Below are 23,587 nucleotides of genomic sequence, written 5' to 3'. Positions count from 1 at the left end.
CAGTCCGCCATTGTTTCAGCACCGGAGCAGATGTAGACAAGAATGTCTCCTGAGCGATTGAGGTGTTCTGTTGTTGGATGTAGTAATGAAAATAGCAGTCTTCATTTACTCCCGACATCTGAGCCGCTGAAGACGCATTGGATTACATTGTTTCTGAAGGGAATGCGTCCCTGATCTACATAAATGCGTCTATGTTCGCGCGAATCATTTGTGTTCCACCTTCACCTACAGAAGAAGTGAGTATTTTTTATGAATCTTTGCAAATCGCCTTTCCTAACAACGTGCTAGCTAGCAAGTTCCGTGGCTACAGTTTACAGTCTCATGAGAACGGCTCATCACCCCACGGAAGAGAGGGGCGGGGTCAGCAAAGCTCATTAGCATTTAAAGGGACATGCATCGAAACGGGTCGCTGTGAACAGAGCTGTTTTTGACAGGGTAAAAAGGATGTTGCTTTACACTACCATTGAGAAATTTTAACCAAAGTATGTTATAGACTTTTCATTAAGACCCTAAAGAATCATATCAATTTGTAGAAAATGGGCATCCGATGACCCCTTTAAACATTCTATCAGACAAAGAATGTCTTCAAGTGTTGATGAATGACGCCATCTCAAGCTAAATTAATATATTTTGTATGTGTGTGTGTGTGTGTGTGTGTGTGTGTGCTTTCAGATTGGAAACAGGGTTGACAATTTTACAATTAAATGAGACATTTTAAGTTTTGTGGTCAAGGTAACGGCACTACAAATGATTTATTATTAGCAGAAACTAGGGCTGCCCTTGACTAAGTGTTTTTCTGGTCGACTAGTAGTCGTTCATTTTAAGCATTAGTCGATTAATCGCACGTTTATTAATAAACCTTTTAAATCATTATAATGAGCCTTTAATTGCCTACATAGCCTAATAAGTGCTCAAGCACACGCATAAAGCTTGCCACAGCACACCGGCAGAAGTAATGATTATGAATGTGTCAGGGAAAAACAGTAAGAAGGCTGCATTGACATTTTAATAATTCACTGATAAACAAGTGCTTTCTTTGTTTCGGTTTAAGAGATGAATCGGCGACACTGACTCTTCATCTCCGCAGTATTGGATGTGCCTGTATGCATGTTCCATACGGATTACATAATCGAAGAGTATTTGTTTTCCATTTGAATTGGTTCGGTTGAAAGTAGACATTTCACTCTCTATAGATATATTTTTAATGTCCGTAAGGCAAAGATACACGGAGTTTCGCACTCAAGTTCACAGAGACCGAGACAGCAGAAAGTGTATTATGTTTGCTTTCATTATTTTACAATAGCGCATTTTGTTGTTATTGCGAGTGCACACAAACAAACGTAGAATCTTTACAGATTTGAAAGATGTATTACTCTTATCTGTATGACCAAAAATTACGGAGTATTTTAAGAGCAAGTGAGCGCACCGGCACCCCCATCTGTCCTGCAGTGAGCATTACTGTTTAACTTCAACACTACTAGTGCACATTTCTCTAGGTTAACATTAGATTGAGCGGCCAGGTAAAGTTGCTAATACTTACATATTTCAGATGATAAGCCATGTTTGTGGTCGATGAATGATAGGCAAGCATTTGGATGTCCTGCCCGATGGATACCGATATTTGTTACTTACTCTCTTATTTGATATTTTGGCATCAAAATAGATAGTATTTTGATCATGTTTTAAATCAGCAAAGTTCAAAAACACCTGCATTAAATTATACTAGCAGTTTTATTGCTGCATCATTGAATAATTTCTAATGAACATGTATTGGATCCATTTAACATTCAACAGGCTTACATAAATACAACAGAGCAAAGATACATATTAAATAAACAGTGCTTTTAGGTAGGTTTAACAGTTTTCAGGTACAGAAATAAAGTAAACAAATGTAAAATAACACATCACTGTATAAATTAAATACATATTAATCCTTCTTTATTGTAACAGACTTTATTATGATTAATCTTCTAATTTGTTTTTGTTTTGTATACATTTTAATATTTTTTGTAAGTTTAAATATGAATGAGATATCCTTTACTAAGGCGGGACTCTTATTTTGACAGGTTTTCTAGTCTACGGAGCTATATCGGTAATGAAAGCATGCAGTTCTTCGGATTTAAAGTTTGTCAGTTTATTAAGCACCCCCCGAAAAGGCATGAGATCTGTATATATTTGTTTACTGTTAGTTGTAATAAGTGTTTTGTGTAATTCGCTGTATGTTGATGATAATGCAACTGAGAGATGCAACTTTTTTTCTAGTGAAAAAGGACGCAATAAACTTAATAAAACATCAGTAAAGTTTTGTTCATCATTCAGATGAGGTCCGCTACACTTATTAAAGGTACAAAAGTTATTTAGTCAAGTATTGTGTGATCTTTTGTCTTTTGTTATTTGATTAGCATTAAAGTGCAGACAGCAAGATTATGCAACAGACATTATACAGCTAAGTGCCTTCACGCAGTTAATTAATAAACCATCGGTTTGTTATATCGGCCTTTTTCCTTATATAGCCGATATGCCGATGGTTGTAAATTGAGGAAAAATCGGCCGATAAATATCGGCGGCCGATACATCAGTGCATCCCTAGTATAAATGTAATTTTTTTCAGAAAATGATAGATCGTTTTGCTAGAGGCGAAAGGCCCTTATGTCTCGGCTGGGATCATGTAGAGCTCTTTGAAGCTGCATTTTTAACCTTCAATCCGTTGAGCACCACTGAAGTCCACTATATGGAGAAAAATCCTGGAATGTTTTCCTCAAAAAACTTAATTTCTTTGCGACTGAAGAAAGAAAGACATGCATATCTTGGAAGACATGGGGGGTGAGACATTTCGACAGAATAAAATGGCATACAGGTGAGTAAATGAGGAGTGATGAATGATTTTGGGTGATAAATCTACCTTCATCCCCTCTATAGTGTCCATCTTGGCTGATTTGTCATTGTTGCCGTCCTCCGTTCCTTCAGACAGCGGTCTCAAGCTTTTCCTCCGGTCCAGATTCCCTTTGTCTTGTGAGGAGAACGGCGACACGTCGGCCGTCAAGATGGACTCAGTTTCTTGTGCTTTCTGAGCCGCCTGAGAGACACAAAAGTCATAATTATAGGCACAATGCTGCATCACTTCTTGTACGTTATTGATTCAATCAGGTATAGTTATCATTATTATTTTTTAACTCTTTAAATTATAAAAAATCCAGACAGAAATACATTGCTGTTTGTAAATTACAACTGTACTGTAAAATAAAATAAAAATCTATATGAAATGTGATATTATAATAATTGTTTTATTTTACACCACAAGTTATAATACTAATATTTTATTTATTATTATTATTATTATAACAAATTAAGACAGAAATACATTGCTGTTGAAAATTGCATTTATACTGGAAAATTAAAAAAAAATCAATATAAATGTGATATTATAAATATTTATATTTTAATATTTTTTTATTGTACACTACAAGTAAAATTACTACTACTTAAATCCTTTGCTTTTAAAAGTTCAATCCTGTAAACTTTTGTCCGCAAAAATGTTAGAAATGCACGTTTGTAAATATGAATCTGAAATATGAAAGTTAGTGAATCTAGCACACGTTGCAGTCCCAAATGCACATTAATCTCACAGCTCATGCGCAGATGTTCACTACATTTACAGTGAAGCACTGAGAGACACTGAAAACACTGTATTATAAGATGCACGTGTGTAAATGAACACAGTGCCGAGCTTCACTGTGAAAACAGATTAGATACTTAACTAACAACAGCATATGATCGCTGTACTAAGCCAAGCTAAATCACACTTAGAAATATCACAATGCCAGTTTCTTTAGATTAATTGTGCAGCCCCATTTATTTATTTTACTGTTACATTTGATTTAATCAGACGTACCTGCTGTTCCTTCTTCAGCTGCTCTATGGCGAGCTGAAACTCTTGCTCTTTCTGCAGGGCTTCTGCGATGGTGGCCTGGTTCTGCTCCTCGTACGCCATGGCCACCACAGCCAGGATCAGGTTCACCAGGTAAAAGGAGCCCAGGAAGATCACCAGCACAAAAAACACCATGTACGCTTTTCCCACCGAGCGCAGCGTCTGTCAGCACAACAACAGCGTCAGATCACAACGGCTGCAAGAACTCGCAGATGACTTTATCAGTTACCTTTGAAGAAAAACGCATGTGCAATATCTGTTCACAAGCTTGTAATTAGTGTCAGACAGATGCATCGGTCAGACTGATCAATCAAAGGCTATTCTAAAGTAATCTACAGTCAACTCTCAAAAACAGATTAATCAATGGATGAAAACAGATATTTATACATACACTACCATCCAAAGGTTCTGCATCATTTTTGACATTTTGATGCTAAGATATAGACATAAATTACATTGAATTCTATATTTACATATTCACTACTCTTCAAAGTTTTAGGGTTTTTCTGCTCAGCAAGGCTGCATTTATTTGATCAAAAATACAGTAAAAATTTGAAAAGTTATTATAATTTAAAACAGCTGTTTTCTATGTGAATATCTGTTCAAATATAATTTATTTCTGTGATCAAAATTGAATTTTCAGCATCATTACTCCAGTCTTCAGTGTCACATGATCTTCAGAAATCAGTATAATATGCTGATTTGCTGCTCGAGAAACATTTCTGATTATCATAAATGCTGAAAACAGTTGTGCTGCACAATATTTTTGTGGAAACAGTGATACTTTTTATTTTTCAGGACTCACAGATGAATAGAAAGTTCACAAGAACAGCATTTATTTGAAATGCATTCATTTATAAATGTCTTTACTGTCACTTTTCATCAATTTAACACGTCCTTGCTGAATAGAAGTACTGTATTATTTTCTTTCTTTAAAAAAATAAAAAATAAAAAATAATAATTACTGACCCCAAATGGTAGTGTATGCATATAAATTATATATTTATACATTTTATGATAGTTTTTTTTATAATTAAATATTAAATATTTTATATGAAATACAAAACTAAATTTATTTGATTGCATTTTTACTGGATTTAATGCATCCTTTACAAATAAAAATACTAATTTAAAAAAATACATCTTTTTAAGAAACGTATGTCATCCAGCTACCAATGAAGTTTGTAATGCTTGAGTGTGATGTAATGAGAGCGAACAGACAGTCTACTGACGTGATGATAGAGGTTTTCCCAGTAATCTTGTGTCATGAGTCTGAAAAGCGAAAGAAAAGCCCATCCGAAGCTGTCGAAGCTGGTGTAGCCGTAGTTGGGGTTTCGTCCGGTCTTCATACATTCAAAACCATCCGGACATTTGCTGTGGAAAACAGGAATAAGTGGTTATTAGCGGCATCAGTCTGTTATTGCGTACAAGAAATGAGTTTGGCCCGCTGCCCTGTATATACAGGTGCATTTCAAAAAATTATAATATCGTGAAAAAGTTTTTTTTTTGTAACTTATTTCAAAAAGTGAAACTTTCATATATTCTCGATTCATTACATGTAAAGTAAAACATTTAAAAAGTTTTTTGTTTTAATTTTGATGATTAGAACTTACAGCTCATGAAAGTCAAAAACCAGTATCTCAAAATATGAAAAGAAATGTTTCTGAAATTTTTTTGTTTTTTAAAATTTTATATAAATATATGTTTGTTCGTTCTAGTTTCCCTCTTTGCTTCGCTTTCAAATGGCTTGTAAAAGTACCGTGCGCATTTTACTTTCACTTTCAAATTAGCGGCAATTGAATTGCCGCAATTCGGCGTCAAGCAATTGTTCGTTTGAGTTTTCCCTCTTTTCACCTTGATGTAAAATAAAATAAATAAAATACACAAAGTATAAATAAAGTAATCAGCAAACACCGTGGAACCAAATAAATAAGAAACGAATGTTTAAAAAAAACTTCCAGTCAATAAGCTTTTCCAAATCTAAAATATTGCCAAACAGGCGCCTTTGCATTTCCTTTCGAAACAATCTTCTGCCATCGTCTTGTCTTTCTTGTGTTGACAAGACGATGTCGCTTAACAAACCGTTTAACCGAAAACACCGTCTATCACAGCAAGTGTAATATATATATATATATATATATATACAGTGGGGCAAAAAAGTATTTAGTCAGCCACCAATTGTGCAAGTTCTCCCACTTAATTTTTTATATGTTTCGCTCTAGCATTTACCATTTTCTGTGTCATGCATAGTCTAACAAAGACAGAACTAGTAATATATATACTGTATATATATATATATATATATATATACAGTATATATATTACTAGTTCTGTCTTTGTTAGACTATGCATGACACAGAAAATGGTAAATGCTAGAGCGAAACATATAAAAAATATATTCCTGCTGCATAATATAATATTTTGGAGAGAACCCAATATATATATATATATATATATAATATTATATACCCAAAGAACATAATCAACGTAATCAGTGATGTTTACGCTTAGGGGAAAGCGTGTGTATGCGTTGTGATACTCTCCAAAATGGCAGAAGACAGTAACTTGGGGGAGAAGAATTGTTGAATAAATTGTTATTCTTGTTTACTTTGCACACAAAAAGTATTCTCGTAGCGTCGCAAAATTGAAGTTGAGCCACTGATGTCACATGGACTGTTGCGTTGCTGTCTGTGGGAGGGTCAGAGAGCTCTCGGATTTCATCAGAAATATCTTAATTTGTGTGATGAAGGAAGGTCTTACGGGTTTGGAACGACATGAGGGTGAGTAATTAATGACAGAATTTTCATTTTGGGGCGAACTAACCCTTTAAATGTGTTAAATTCACATAAATGATGTTTTCTCGTAGTGAGTTCCAACCTGTTGTCCTCCCTGTTCCCAAAGAGAAGAACAGACCCCTGGCTCTCTGACTAACAGTGGCTCTGAGGGGCCGGTGGCGCCAGCGCTTCGTCTGCTGAGAGCGTGAGGGTGCGGGTGACGGCTGCTATCACACTCACACACCTCGCCGTGTCCCTGAAGGACGTGCTAATGGACGGGCCCCACTTCAGTCGGGTTTGGACGGGGCCCCGGATCCCAGACGCACTGATACCAACCACCGCTTCCTTCCTCGTGTGGCACAATGTGCTCGAGATTGGGACTGTTTACAGCAGCGTGGCTTCGAGTTTATGACAGAAAATAAGTAGTGATACTTCAGTGGAAATAATTTCATTATTTTTTATATTGACAAGAGAAAATATTGCTTTTTAATCACTAGTATTTCATCATGGTCAGCATACACAATATAATAATGGTTTTAAAATCTACATTTAATCAGTATCCCCCCCCCCCCAGTTCAAAAACAAGCTTTGTTATTTATTATTTAGGTTATTACGTTTTTATTGACAGAAAAAATAAACAGATAAAAAATTAATTATTTCATCATGGTCAGCATGCACAAAATATCATCATGCTTTTAAAATCAACATTTAATCACTATTTTTATTTCCAGTATAAAATGTTTTGTTACTGATTATTTATATTTAGTTTTTATTTACAATAAATAAATAAATAATTCATTAATATGTAATTAGTATTATTTTATCATAGTTTTAAAATCAACACATAATCAGTATTTATCTTGTTTTCTTATTATTTAGATATTGTTTATATTGACAGTAAAAAAATCTAAGAAATGAAGGAATAAATAATAGTTCAATTGTTATTTTTTGTGTTATTGATTATTTAGATATGGTTTTTATCAACCGTTTTTAATATATATATATATATATACAGGTATATTGGTTGACAGTAAAAGTTTAAATTATTTAAATAGTATTTTTTTAATCTAGTTTTCCTAAAAAATTTAAAAATTTAAAAAACTACCTAAACATCCTTATAACAAGATCAATTTACTTCAAAATTAAGTTTTATTTTTATTTTTATAATCACAAAAAAGAGAACTTAGTCAAGAAATATTCTCTGAAAACCCTTTTTTACTGTCTTATGCAAACTTGCTTCAAGATGCACCTTGTTTTGAGGATGTTTAAGAGGGAAACGAGAGCTAAATGTGATCCTGGAGCACAGAAGCAGTGTTAAGTCGCTGGGGGATATTTGTAGCAATAGCCAACAATACATTGTATGGGTCACAATTATACATTTCTCTTTTATGCCAAAAATCATTAGGATATTAAGTAAAGATCATGTTCCATGAAGATATTTTGTAAATGTCCTACCGTAAATATATCAAAACTTAATGTTTGATTAGTAATATGCATTGCTAAGAACTTCATTTGGACAACTTTAAAGATGATTTTCTCAATATTTAGATTTTTTTTGCACCCTCAGATTCCAGATTTTCAAATAGTTGTCTCTCAGCCTAATATTGTCCTATCCTAACAAACCTTACATCAATGGAAAGCATATTTATCAGCTTTCAGATGATGCATAAATCTCAATTTTGAAAAATTGACACTTATGACTGGTTTTGTGGTCCAGGGTCACATATGTGGTATTGCTCTCCATCAGTGATCTGCTGTTGTCATTGAGTTCCAGCTCAGAGTCACTCGGAAAATTTGTCAAAGAAGCCCCTCTCAGCACACTGGCAGCTGGGACCGCATTGCCGGGACACAAAGCATTTCGACATGCTCTATTTTGAGCGCTAGAGAGTCCCTCTGTCCTGTCAGGGTCCCGAGAATAGGAGCCCCGGGGCCGGGGCCGATAGACAGGCTCTGGGAATCTCTGTTAGGAGCCGTGTGTGTAAACCAATCTGTCGGTTCTGTTTGAATAACTGTTATGCTGTTATGAGCCAAGATGGACTCAAGGTTACTTCCTTTGGGAGTCTGAACTCTGGACGCTGCTGCGGGATCAGATGTCGCTCCGATCGGCCGGATTGACACGCGCAAGATTAAACGTCTCACTATAACGCAACACCGTAACTAAGTACAAAGACACAAAGAGAGCTCGGATGACAAGATGTCGACGTTTTATTGTATAAAGATGATGCTGATATATTTAGGAAAAGTAACAACTGGAGTTTTGGATTTGATCTGGCAATCATCATTGATTAGTGATTTCAATGATTTCAGGACAGACTGAAAATATCAGGTCTAGACAGCATCTGGAAACTTTTTTTTTTTTTTGCATTTTTTTATGCTGATTTCAGGATTTAAATGTAAATATAATATAATATTGAGTTCTTTGTCTTTGGGATGTGAATATAATGTTATAATGAATTTGCATTATATATAATTAAAATACTACAGTGATATAAAAAGTACATATATGTTATATTAGTATATTATATAAATGTGTTAATTTATCATTACATTTAAAAGTATTTTGTTATATTAATTAAAATTAATTAACAACATAATATATATTTATATTTGCTTTTCGAATATGGGCACAATGTTTTGAATAATGCAAAATGTGTGTATATAATTCCTATATAAATAAATGTAAATATTTATATGTTTATATTTATAATATTCATTGATATACAAAAAATATTTATACTAAATATAGAATTTTATTTAATTTTTTTTACCAAAATGTAGAGTGATAAAACAAATGTTCATAATTTTTTTTTGGGGGGGAAAGACTAACAATTGTGAATATCATTATCTTATGCACTTCTTTTTTTATTATTTAATATTGTATTATTGTTATTATTTCTATTAATCTAAAAACTGTGTAAATGTTTTGAAAACATACATTTTAGAACATTATTAAGATATGCAGTATACTGAATATTAGGGATGCAACGAAATGAAAATTCTGGGCCGAAAACCGAAACCGAAAATGCTTTGTAATGATTATTTATTCTTTTATTAAATAACATAAAGTAGTTTTGAAAGACTTTTTAATTTAACTCAATAATTTTAATTATACTGAATTTAAAAAACAAATAACCACACTTTTACTGAAAGTAACACAATAAAACTGGACAGAATTTATATTAATATTGGTAACAATTTACAATAAGGTTCATTAGTTAACATTAGTTAACTACGTTAGTTAACATGAACTAAGCATGAACAATAGTTCTTCAGCATTTATTAATCTTAGTTAATGTTAATTTCAACATTTACTAATGCATTATTAACTGCATTATATATATATTAAATGCACCATATATATTATATGTATATTTTCGTCTGTTTTTCTCTTTTGGCCAAAAGCCAAAAATGCCATTTTCGGCCGATAAATTTCGGTGCCCGAAAATTCGTTGTATCCTAACTGAATATCATCCTAAGGGCTGAAATGTTTCGTTTTATTTTATTTTATATAATTTTATTTTTTTTTATGTATTTATTTATTTATTTATTTATTTTTATTTAATTTTATTTATTTTATTTATTTGTTTGTTTGTTTGTTTGTTTTATTTTATTTTATTTTATTTTATTTTTTATTTTATTTTATTTTATTTTTTTTTATTTTTTTATTTTTATTTGTATTTTTTTTTTTTTTTAATTTTATGCAGTGCAGTGCAATGCAATGTCATCCAGTGCTACCAGAGCAAAATCAATGTTTTATAAACTTTTGGGGAATATTTTCTTTTTAGACACATGCTCCCGAGTGTTTAGGAGGTCTGGCCCTTCTCTTACAGATTGATCAGTTATTTGGCCCAGCGCCACAGATGGAGTGACAGAGACTGAGTCTAGCCCTCCAACAACAGGCGAGGAGGTGAAACGAGGCGAGCGCTTCTGTTTGAAACGCCGTCAGCCTTCAACTCAGGTTTCCATCCAGGTTCACAAGGTGACCAGAGCTGCACGCTAACAATGGCTAAAATAAGACCACTGGATTAATCCACTTAATTGATCCCCGAGGGAAATAAACGAACAGAGGAAACAAACACACTGACGTGAAGAACAGCGGCTTCAGACACAGAGAGCCTGTGCTGTACGACCTACATATGGAGATATTAATCATATTGATAATAATAAAACAACATCACCTCTTTTAGGGCAAAACCACACATGCTTCTCTTGAACCTTACAGTATATAGGCCTTGGTTTTTTATTTAGGCTTATTTGCTTTAGGCATTAGCATTATATTACTTCAAGTGATATTCTCTTTAGTGTGCACTAAAAGGAAGTTATTTACTCTATTTAATTTCATATGTATGTACCTGGTTTTAATAATAGATATTAGACAGATAGATAGATAGATAGATAGATAGATAGATAGATAGATAGATAGATAGATAGATAGATAGATAGATTTTATCAGTATAATTCATCTATTTTTTGTCTTGTTTTCAATAAATAAATAAATGGGGGGTTATCGGTATTTACTCAACTTTATCGGTTAATTATCGGTATTTAATAAGTATTATGGTTTGAAAATCAGTATTTTTTGTCTCATTTTTCTATCTATCTAGCTATCTATTTATCTATCAGAAATTAAGTAATAGAAAATATTGGGTTTTATTGGTATTGTTTTTTATTGGTATTTTTTCAGTATTATTGGTAAATTAGAGTGTTTAATCAGTATTGTTTCATCATGGTTTCATAATCCACATTTAATGAGTATTTCTTGTCTCATTTTCCAGTAAAAACACTTTACCACAAATTAAGTAAATGAATAAATTTAGGTTATTTTTAAATAAGCATTTACTCAGTATCTTTGGTAAATTATCAGTATTTTTTCATCAACATAAAATCAGCATTTCTATCAGAAATTAAGTAATAGAAAATATTGGGTTTTATTGGTATTGTTTTTTATTGGTATTTTTTCAGTATTATTGGTAAATTAGAGTGTTTAATCAGTATTGTTTCATCATGGTTTCATAATCCACATTTAATGAGTATTTCTTGTCTCATTTTCTAGTAAAAACACTTTACCACAAATTAAGTAAATGAATAAATTTAGGTTATTTTTAAATAAGCATTTACTCAGTATCTTTGGTAAATTATCAGTATTTTTTCATCAACATAAAATCAGCATTTCTTCTCTCCAAACTGTTTCTCAAGCGCGTTCTCTCATCACCGCTGCTGCTACGAGAATATAACGTATCACAACACTACGAAGACTAAAGCGTGTCCTGGTATAATTCATCTATTTTTTGTCTTGTTTTCAATAAATAAATAAATGGGGGGTTATCGGTATTTACTCAACTTTATCGGTTAATTATCGGTATTTAATAAGTATTATGGTTTGAAAATCAGTATTTTTTGTCTCATTTTTCTATCTATCTAGCTATCTATTTATCTATCAGAAATTAAGTAATAGAAAATATTGGGTTTTATTGGTATTGTTTTTTATTGGTATTTTTTCAGTATTATTGGTAAATTAGAGTGTTTAATCAGTATTGTTTCATCATGGTTTCATAATCCACATTTAATGAGTATTTCTTGTCTCATTTTCTAGTAAAAACACTTTACCACAAATTAAGTAAATGAATAAATTTAGGTTATTTTTAAATAAGCATTTACTCAGTATCTTTGGTAAATTATCAGTATTTTTTCATCAACATAAAATCAGCATTTCTTCTCTCCAAACTGTTTCTCAAGCGCGTTCTCTCATCACCGCTGCTGCTACGAGAATATAACGTATCACAACACTACGAAGACTAAAGCGTGTCCTGACAGTCTCATAGAATAGAGATTAGCACGGCTGTCTGTCTGAACCAAAGAAATAAAAGCAACCTATCTGTACCATATTGAATTGCATTGCATCATATTTTTTCCCGATTGCATCGTGTTGCATTGAAATGCATTGTGTTGAATCGAATAAAAATCGCACCGCGTCATAATAGGGCTGATTCGCATCGCATCGGTAGCTGCTTCATAATTATCTTTAATGTATCGTATCATTGTCTGTGCATCGAGAAACATATTGCATCGGCCTCAGTTATGGAGATGCACAGCCCGAGTAAAAACACAATCAGAAAGGAAGGAATAAATCTGGTGCAGTAAAATTGGGTGCAGATGATGTTGCACGTTAACATTTCTGTGTTTGTTTTTTGATGACTAAGAAATCTGACCATTCAAAAAGCAATGAAGCTGTTAGTCTAAAGCCAGATTGGGTTGTTTATTACTGAGTTATTCTGAGTGAACATTTCATGTGAGTGACCTCTCAGTCAGATCCATTAAGGTCAAAATACAAGCTAATCGCAGTTTATTAATAGACTCGTCCACTAACAGCCTATAATTACTACGACACACGAGATGATGTTTTAATCGAGATGTTTGGAGTTCCTAGAAAATCAGTGAGTGATAAAGCTGGTGGTCAGTCGGCGTGAGCGGCCGCTGTAATGAAGGTCAGTGATTACTTGTTCATGTGCTCTCCAAAAATATTTATATACCACCATTAGCTGACAGCAGAGCACATTATATCACACTTACATTGGTGCTGTATTTATAACCACTAGTTTATATAATAACACTTGTCTGCGAAGCAGTGTTATTCTAGTCTCATTAAGATTTTTAATTAACATTTTAAAAAATATTTTGAATTACTTTTTCTTTTCTGCCTTCATTTCCATTTTTAGTTACAGTTTTAGGAATTTTATTGTGTGTATTTATTTATTTATTAAAGTTTTAGTTAGCTATAATAGCCTTGCAGTACCTCAGTTGCTTTTTTAAAACAGATTTAGTATCACAAAACTTTATATTACAGTTTTTTAATGGAATTTTTTGTTCATGCAGTTTTACAGATGTTGTAAGCATTGGGAAATTTGATTCATTTTAGTGAATCGGTTCGTTCAGATGATCCTGTAGATGATCCAGTTCCAAAAATGAATCAATATTTCAGATTCCCTGCACAGAATTTAACATTGCCTTTGTTAAACAGCAGCATTTAGCTAAAATCTTCATCACAATGTTTTTAAATATGGTTTTGTTGGTTGAGTTTAGTATAAACGTATTTGTGCAAATGTTGTTTCAGACATTATCCCCTTAAAATATAAATAAACTGTTTTATTTAATTAGTTGGATTATTTTGGAAAGAAGTTACATTTTTTTTTTAAATGCAAAAAACAAACAAACTTGTTTTGGAATGTTTCAGAAAAACACGTATGAATGATGCATCCACTGCAAAAAAAAAAGTTTTTTATTAGTATTTTTGTCTTGTTTTCTAGTATAACTGTCTAAACATTCTTGAATCAAGATGCATTTACAAGTAAAATGACTCAAGATATTAAAGTCTTGTTTTTTGAAAAAAAATAATAATAATAATTTTATAAGCCTTTGCTTAAAACAAGCAAAAACATCTGCTAATGAGGTAAGAAAAATAATCTTAATTCAAAGGCTAAACAAGATTATTTGTCTTGTCCCATTGGCAGATATTTTTGCTTGTTTTAAGCAAAAACTAACATAATTTTGATCATCTTTTCAGAAAATAAGACATCATATCTTAAGTCATTTTACTTGTAAAGTAAATTCATCTTGATTCAAGAATTCTTAGTATTTTTGCATAAATATCTACGTAAGAAAACCATTTTTTGCAGTGTAAATAACATTTTGATAATGTTATTAATGGGAATGTTACTTTTATTGCTGTCAAACGATTAATCGCGATTAATCGCATCCAAAATAAAAGTTTTTGTTTACATAATATATGTATGTGTACTGTGTATATTTATTATGTATGTATATATATATATATAAATACACACACATACAGTATCTATTTTGAAAATATTTACATGTATATACATTTATATTCTTATATTATATATAAATAGGCTTATAAAATTATTATTATTATTTTTTTTCAAAAAACAAGACTTTAATATCTTGAGTCATTTTACTTGTAAAGTAAATTCATCTTGATTCAAGAATTCTTAGTATTTTTGCATAAATATCTACGTAAGAAAACCATTTTTTGCAGTGTAAATAACATTTTGATAATGTTATTAATGGGAATGTTACTTTTATTGCTGTCAAACGATTAATCGCGATTAATCGCATCCAAAATAAAAGTTTTTGTTTACATAATATATGTATGTGTACTGTGTATATTTATTATGTATGTATATATATATATATAAATACACACACATACAGTATCTATTTTGAAAATATTTACATGTATATACATTTATATTCTTATATTATATATAAATATATTTAATATACAAACAACATAATATACAAACAACATATTTTCTTAAATATAAACATGCATGTGTTTGTATTTATATATACATAATACATATGCATAGTATACACACATACAGTATATTGTGTAAACAAAAACGTTTAATTTGGATGTGATTAATCGCGATTAATCGCATCCAAAATAAAAGTTTTTGTTTACATAATATATGTATGTGTACTGTGTATATTTATTATGTATGTATATATATATATATAAATACACACACATACAGTATCTATTTTGAAAATATTTACATGTATATACATTTATATTCTTATATTATATATAAATATATTTAATATACAAACAACATAATATACAAACAACATATTTTCTTAAATATAAACATGCATGTGTTTGTATTTATATATACATAATACATATGCATAGTATACACACATACAGTATATTGTGTAAACAAAAACGTTTAATTTGGATGTGATTAATCGCGATTAATCGTTTGACAGCACTCGTTACTTTTGAATGTCTCTGAACATTCTGAAACAAAGAGTAACATTTAAAAACGTTCCATGAGTGATGCATAAATAACGTTTTTGTGCTAATGTTTTGAAAGCATTATTAAATACTTTGAACAAACATTCTAGTAACGTTTCTGATGCAGCTGATGCATCTTCATCTGTTTCGGAAAGAGCGATGACCCTCGTAAAGCGCTGAATAAACTGAATGTGTGTATCACACACACTAGACAAGCGCTGTTTTATCAGAGGTGGACACATGTCTGTTATCACGGCTGAAGACAGACGCATTCGTCCTTTGTTTGTTTCTGGCTTCGGCCAGATGTTACAATCAACATCTACAGGCCTCGTCGTAATTCACTCCAGCGGCTCATTAGGCAGCGAGACCTTCACATAACTCAGCCGGAGCGTCCTGCACTTTCCATTACATGTTCAATATATTCCACTGCAAAAATGCTCTGGATTTTGAAATATCACGTTATCGATTAGCAGTCGCTTTTAAGGTAATGTTTTATCCATTTGATTCTCAGCACAGAGCGAGAGCAGCTGCCGGAGACGCAGGACTAACTTTCCAGACGCTTAGAGCGAACGTGCTGCAGAAGTCTCCAAACATCAGATCCCACAGAACGGCGAGCGAGGAGTGAAATCCTAGACGCAGCAGAGGGATCGGGATTTCTCCAGGTCCATTAAAGTCCGACTACTTTCTCTCAAAGTGAAATGGAACAAAACTATAACATTTTCAGTATGACGTTTTAAGAGAAAAACATCTTCAGAATAAAAAAATATTTTTATTATCTTTTAAATGTATTGGTGTTTAACACTGTAAAATCTGACATATGAAATAATAGTAAAAAATATCTTCTTTTTTTTTAAAAATTGAACAGTTTATTTAACCTTTAGACAAAATATATGAAAAAATAATAATTATATATATATTTTTTTTTTTTAATGAATCAGTTTGTTTAATCTTAGACTATATAATACATAATTTTTTATTATATTTTTAGTTTTTAATTATTACTGGTGTTTATATACTCACATGAAATTATTGTCAAAAAACTATTATTTTTAATGGAACAGTTTAACCTAGCCCAAAAATACATTATTTGTATTTTTGTTAATAATTAGTGGTGTTTAACCCTGTAAAGCCTGACATATGAAATAACTGACAAAAAGTCACAATATATATTTTAAAAAACTTTTTTTTATTTTTTTTTATTATATTTAAGTTTTTTTATTAATAATTATTAATGTCATTTAACCCTGTAAAGCTTGATTATATAAAATAAAAGTCTGAAATAACTAAGTTTATTGAACCTTTATATGAAATATTTTGAAAAATAAAAAAGACATCAGCATTTGACGCATCAGGCTTTAGTCTGATACACTGAAAAAAATGATACTACTTTTTTTTTTAAGGTAAGTGGTTGCAATCGATTTATTTTAGCTACATTTAAATAAGCAAATTTAGTTGACTAACTTTTAAAAAAAAAAATTTTTTTAATGTAGCTAAAATAAATTGTTTGCAACCACTTACCTTAAAAAAAAAAAAAAAGTAGTATAATTGTTTTCAGTGTAGTCTGACATCGTGAGATCATGGAGGAAAAGAGCTCAGTTTTATTCAGAGGCCCAAACTCAGCAAACATATGCAATTTGATGCAGATGCTAATATTTATAAGGCCAAAAATTGAGATGAAATTCTGATAGCTTGTGATGTAAGTCGGTGAGATCTTTATAACAGTGTAGATGATCTAAATATCAGTTTTCACTCTATATCTCCAATAACAGGTCTCAGTAAGATGAGATTGAAATGATCCAAACATATAATGCAATGCAATCCAGTGCTGATTGAGTCTAAAGTCTATCAATCAGAGACAGAAGGCATGCAGTAGATTGTGTGGTTGATCATTTAGAGACTAAACTTCACCTGGTGATCTGTTAAGTAACCTCTAACTCTCAGAGCTCCTCAGCAGCACCTCGTTTTCTCGTAAGAGACTGAAGATGTCATGACTCACCGAAGTGAGCTCCTGCGAGTTTACGTAAGCAGAGAAATGACCATCAGCACAAACTGTACAAATCCCTCCATACACTCATACACACTCCTTCAGTTATGAACACACACACATGTTCCTCTGAGCTGCAGGATTTCACACCACAGACTGGATTATTATTATATTTGTTCAGTACTGTGTTTAGATTCTCATTTATGCATTTCAACTATTCTGTAAAAAAGGTTTTTAGATGATTAGTGTGTTTTACACGAAAATACGATTTTAGTTTTTCGCATTTAATTCAGTTAATTTCTTTGTAATTATTGGTGATATTTACTAGCATTTTCTAAGTGAAAACCGCTGCAAAGTGAACCCTGCGTACTTAAGTCATTATTCAATTCTAATTAAATGATTTATGTTTCTGTACATGAATCACAAGTGCTCATTATTCCCAAGAAAAACACGCTTTGTCTTCATAATCTTAAGTTATTAGAAATGCAAGTTATTATTTGCTATGGTTTTCTTATTATAATTATATAATTATTTTCAATTCAGAAACAAAGTTTAAAGCAATTTTCCATTTCTACTGACGATTAGTGTTATTTTAGTATTTTTATTATTTTATTTTGGTAATTATTAGATACTATTATAATTTTTATTTTATTTTTTATTTTATGTTGTCATTTTAATTTTAGTTGAAAAAAATGGTGTGCATTTGTCATTTTTATTCGTTTTAATTTTTTAATATGTCTGTATATTTTTTATTCATATTTATTTCAGTTTTAGTTATTTTAGTACATCAAGTTAAACTAAATGAAAATGAGAAATGTCGCTTTGGAAACTAGCTGAAATAAAATAAGTAAATTTTTTTATATTTTATTTTATTCTGTAATTTATTTTATTTCACTTTATTTTTATTTTACTTTATTTTATCAGTTAAATTTTTTTTTTGAAGTAACAAGTATAATGTTTATGGTTTTACTTTTACTTTTACTATAATAATCCTGTCGATGACATGAATCCATTCTGGTATTAATTTTTTTTTTTATCCAATTAGTTCTTGGTAGAAATTTTTTTTGTAATTTTTTATTTTTTTTTTACTATTAATTTTTATTTTATTTTTTTTTTTTTTTTTTACAGTCTTGTTTACTGAAATCCATTAGTTTAAAGCAGGTTGCAGATGGCATTATCCATTATAATACTGATAATAAAATAAACTGATAAATAAACAGATTGTATTTTACTTGTCTAAATATGAAGAAAGACTCTGGATTGGAGGGCTTGATTGGCGTCTGTCTGGTTGCTGTGTTAGTCAAGGCCACTGACTCATACATGTACATGCAGCTCTGCTGAGTCAGACACTCACGGCTCTTACAGCAGCTGCTGCACATCGACCAAATCTAGCTTTAGTTTTACCTTTCATAACATGCATAGCTCCGCCCCTCACGTCTGATTGGATGAGTCACGTTTGAAGGTGAAATCCAGTAGCGAACACACATTCTATTCATTATTTTTAGTCACAAATTCAAACCACAAATCCTTAGATCACCTTCAACATTCAAAACATTCAAAAACGCTTAATAATGTACAAAGACAGTCCTATTAAAAGATCAAATTCAGTACACACCTCATTGAATATGCATACTATAAACAGACAAGCAGATGAGCCCAGAATATGATCGTACAAAAACAAACAAACGAATTTGCTACAAATTGGCCAAAACCTAAAATTTTACTTTACAATTTACAAATCGCAAAGTAAGTGTGTCGACTATCTTGCCTGGCAACCGTAAACAGCCTACAGCTAACGAATTACATTATGACACCATTGTCAGTAAATGAATTATCATAAATAAACATGACTACCCTTACGAAAAATACGTTTATTCAAGTGTGCTATTAGTATACTTCTTTTAAACTAAAAAATAGGAAAGTATACGTTTAGTCTACTTTTTATGTACTTCTCAGAAATGGGCTTTATGTACTTCTCAGAAATATACTTAAAATGACATTTAAGTATACTTGACTTATAGCCTACTTAGAAAAAGCATATTTGAGCTATACTTGTGTTCCTAGAATCCGTGTTTTCATTGTTATACTGTAGGGGGCGCTAGTACACATCTTCCGTACAGAATTTCCAAAAAACACAAGTGACGAAGAAACCGAAACAACAGATGCTTCCACGTGTAATCTAACACGATCACCAGACATAAAACAGTATCAAAACTGTGCAACGTTGATGTAATGTCGACCAATGAAGAGGTGATAATGACTGTCAAGCTTTGGGGTGTTGATCGAATCTATCTACGTTTTGATTATCATTCTGAATCTAATTCATAGTCTTTTTCAGCTTTTTGTTCAAAATGTTCAATAAATGCACTGCTCTCGTCTCCTCTGAGGCTGGGACTCTAAACAGTGTTCTGTGCTCGTCTCTGCAGCCAAACACAGAACAGTTAGCATGCTTCGTTCAAACTATCATCATGGCATTAGAGCTGCTACACCGTTGTCGCTTGTGAAATCACAATAACGGTGCCGTGGGTGTAAACTTACAGATTAAGGGGCGGTGATATTATAATGAGGTCCCTTTGTCACGTCACCAAGGGAGAGAAATCAGACGTGCTGGTTTTCTCAGACGCTTGCAGAAAAAGGCTTCCCAAAACAAAGTACTGGGTTAATCTTTTTCACCTTTTCTTGGTTGGTAGATGCACCGGGGACCTGATTATAGCACTTACAACCTGGAAAAGTCAGATTTTCATGATATGTCACCTTTAAATAGGTTTGGGTTGACATTTTAAAAGTGTAATCTGACTGTAGTTGAACTAGTGTCTTGTGTTTGAAAGCAGCGTCTCAAAGCTGCAATCAGGATCTTGAGAAACTGAAGCTGCTCTGCATAAGCTATAGCCTGCGGTTTGGTCGGAGGAGATGGATGTGAACGCGTCTGTTTTTCCTCCGGCTGAAGAGAGTGGCTGAGAGGTTTATCTGCTCTGGTTTTCGCTCTCGAAGTGTTTCTCCAAAAGGTTATGGGCCTGCGTTAATATCGTGTTTGATCCATTCTACCACTGATAGGTCACCAGTGTCCTTCAGAGCTTCATTAACACTGGTTGTTATGCTAGTAAACTGTTTGAATTCATGTTTTGGAGCATGCAAAGCATGACGAAGCACTTGAGGAGAAAGCGTCTTGTCTATTTCTGTCTGTGTCCTACATCTGCGTTCGGCGGGTCAACTTATCGAGTGCCAGCGCTGTCCTAATTGCTATTCTAATGAAATGAGACCACGCAAAAAAAGACTAAATCTCATCTTAGACGTCGCTCTTCTGACAGTATTGTCATTCAGCTGCAGAATTATAATTAACATGTTTCATATCGCAGTCTGCATGTGTGAAAGCGGCTGCAGGGTTCATTCAGGGGATTCACACAGCTGCTCGTTTCTTGTTGAGTTTAGTATAACTATTTGATTTTTAAGTGTATATTCAATCAAAGCTAAATTCTAAGATGTAGCTAAAAAGTTTGCTTGTGTAACCACATAGCCATCATGTTAAGTCTTAGTCATCAGTCTTAATTTTCAGATTTAAATTAGACCAAAGTTATGAATAGTCCTGAAGAAAAAAACTTAATATTATCATTTTAATTAATTTTTTATGTATTTGTGCAACCAGCTCCAGTGTTGTTACTGTAAACTAAAACTAAAACTAAAAAACTAAACGTTTTGTTTTGTTACTTATGTACGTAAAAATACATAAAAATATTAAATGAAACAAAATGTAGAAATTTTCCAGTAAAGAATGAAGTTTATGCCTGTAAAATAATTACGTTTATGTTGAAATACTAACATTTCTCAAATATAAATATTAATTAAATAAAAACGGTAAAAGCACAAAAGTAAATTACTAAAACTTAAACTAAAATTAAAAAAGTATGAAATAATAATACTAATAAAACTAATAATAAAATAATAAATAATAAAACTGAAATAATTATGTCTAAGTTTAAGTGCTAAAATCACTCAAAATAAAACTGATTTAAATATACATTAAAATTAAATAGATACATAAAAAATATAGAATTACTAAAAATTAAGCTAAAATTAACATTTAAAAAAAACTTAAATGAAAATTGGATATGTTGCTTTTAAATAAATAAATAAATATATATATATATATATATACGAAATAAATGTCTACGTACATGTCTAGTACATTTGAAGTATTAAAATGACTCAAACTAAACTGAAATAAATATAAATGAAAACTATTTAATATTTAAAACTAGTAAAAAACTAATACAAATAACCAAAAATTACTATATTACTAAAAAAAGCTAAAGCTAAAAATGTAAATGTAAATTAAAACTGGAAATATACCTCAAAATATTAATAAATAGTGTAATAGTATATAAATAACCCTAAAATAACACTGAGTTATACTAACCAGAAAAAAGGCAAATTAAAAATGATATGCTTTTAATATCCCAGTTGTTTCTCCTAGAAAGTACTGAGACCTTTGCTAAAAAATCCTGCTTTCTCTAGAGTTTCAGATCAGATCTCAACAATATCTCAAAGTGCGCTCAGATTTGCCAAGACATCCAAAGTCACAGATCTCAGCATTAACTCCAACATGTCTCACCTAATGATCTGAGCTCCTATTACTGTATAACAACTATTGTGTCCCTTTCTGTTTCTCAGTTTCAGACTCCAGAATATCAGAGAGTCTTGAAGACAAACTCTTGTGACTTAAGCCAGTATGAAACCACCTAAAACCTGCTAAAACCCACTCAGCAAGCGCACATCACAGAGGTCCCGCCACCCACATCGTCTTCAGAAAAACATCTTTCTGCTGTAGCGTATGAGATGGAAACTAGCTATTGTGGTTTCCCACCGAGCATTCAGACTTCACACTGACCTTCATTAGTGATGAAGTCCTCCAGCGAGGACCAGGTTCTGTTATTGCAGAAGAAAGTGCTGTTGCTGTCTGAAGGTAAGGTGGTGTTGAGACAGTGCGCGGTGCTGCGGACGCATTTCTGCCGCAGGTTCCCCATGAAGAGCTGCAGGCCGATGAGAGCGAAGACGCTGAGACAGAAGACCGTCAGGATCATCACGTCTGCCAGCTTCTTCACCGACTGGATCAGCGCGCCCACGATGGTCTTCAGGCCTGAGAGCAGCAGCGGCACAAAACCACACTAACACTGAGTTCAAATTAAGTGAGTTTTTCTTTTTTTTCAATCAGTCTATTACATTTTTTTAGTGCTGTCAAACGATTAATCGCGATTAATCGCATCTAAAATAAAAGTTTTATGTTTTCATAATATATGTGTGTACTGTGTACATTTATTATGTATATATATAAATAAATACACACGCATGCATGTATATATATATATATATATAAATATATTTATATATAATATAAATTAAATGAATATAAATATATACATGTAACTATTTTCAAAATATGTACTGTATGTGTGTGTATTTATACATTTATACATATATTATTTTGGATGCGATTAATCGTTTGACAGCACTATATTTAAAAAATTATTTTCCAGATCATATCAGGGTTGTGCACCATTCAGAATTGCATTATGAACGCCTATTAAATTCAGATTCAGTTTGAATTGCGAATCCAGAATATATTCAAATATAAATAAATAAATAAATAAATTGGTGGTATAATGCATAACTATACAAATATATAAGAATTACATTTTTATATTTATGTTACTTTATTTTTAATATTAATTTAAATTAAAGTTGAAAAAGTGTGGGTGGAATTAAAAAAGGTATAATTTTTAGTCATTTAACAATACAAATGAATAATGATAGTAAAAATTTATTTTATTATATTTAATAACTGTATATGTTTATACATTTTCCATGTCACCCCTACTTTTTCAACATGATGCATAGTTTAAATAAGATGAAAATGTAGGAAGAAATGTAATAACATAAAAATAAAAAAATTAAATGCATGAAAAAAGTAATATAATGAGATCAAAATAATATAAAATATATAAATCAAAATTTTATATATATATATATATATATATATATATATATATATATATATATATATGTTTTTTAAATTTCTTTTTATT

The 23,587-nt window shown here is 31.6% G+C and overlaps 1 protein-coding gene across 1 annotated transcript in view; it reads right to left on the bottom strand.

Moving 5' to 3' along the window:
* The window catches only part of LOC107554363 (sodium channel protein type 3 subunit alpha-like), a 72,316-nt gene that overhangs the window by 29,923 nt on the left and 18,806 nt on the right, over positions 1 to 23,587 (bottom strand). Inside the window, exons 4-8 of the mRNA XM_016236852.1 lie at positions 22,393 to 22,641; positions 6,857 to 7,082; positions 5,161 to 5,302; positions 3,893 to 4,090; positions 2,903 to 3,076 (exon numbers count right to left, since the gene is read on the bottom strand). Of these exons, the coding sequence (XP_016092338.1) occupies positions 2,903 to 3,076; positions 3,893 to 4,090; positions 5,161 to 5,302; positions 6,857 to 7,082; positions 22,393 to 22,641 (989 nt within the window). The remainder of the gene's footprint in view (positions 1 to 2,902; positions 3,077 to 3,892; positions 4,091 to 5,160; positions 5,303 to 6,856; positions 7,083 to 22,392; positions 22,642 to 23,587) is intronic.

Source organism: Sinocyclocheilus grahami, unplaced genomic scaffold (genome assembly GCF_001515645.1).
Source record: "Sinocyclocheilus grahami isolate Dianchi unplaced genomic scaffold, SAMN03320097.WGS_v1.1 scaffold499.1, whole genome shotgun sequence".
NCBI lineage: Eukaryota > Metazoa > Chordata > Actinopteri > Cypriniformes > Cyprinidae > Sinocyclocheilus > Sinocyclocheilus grahami.
This window is presented reverse-complemented; position numbering and strand designations above follow the sequence as displayed.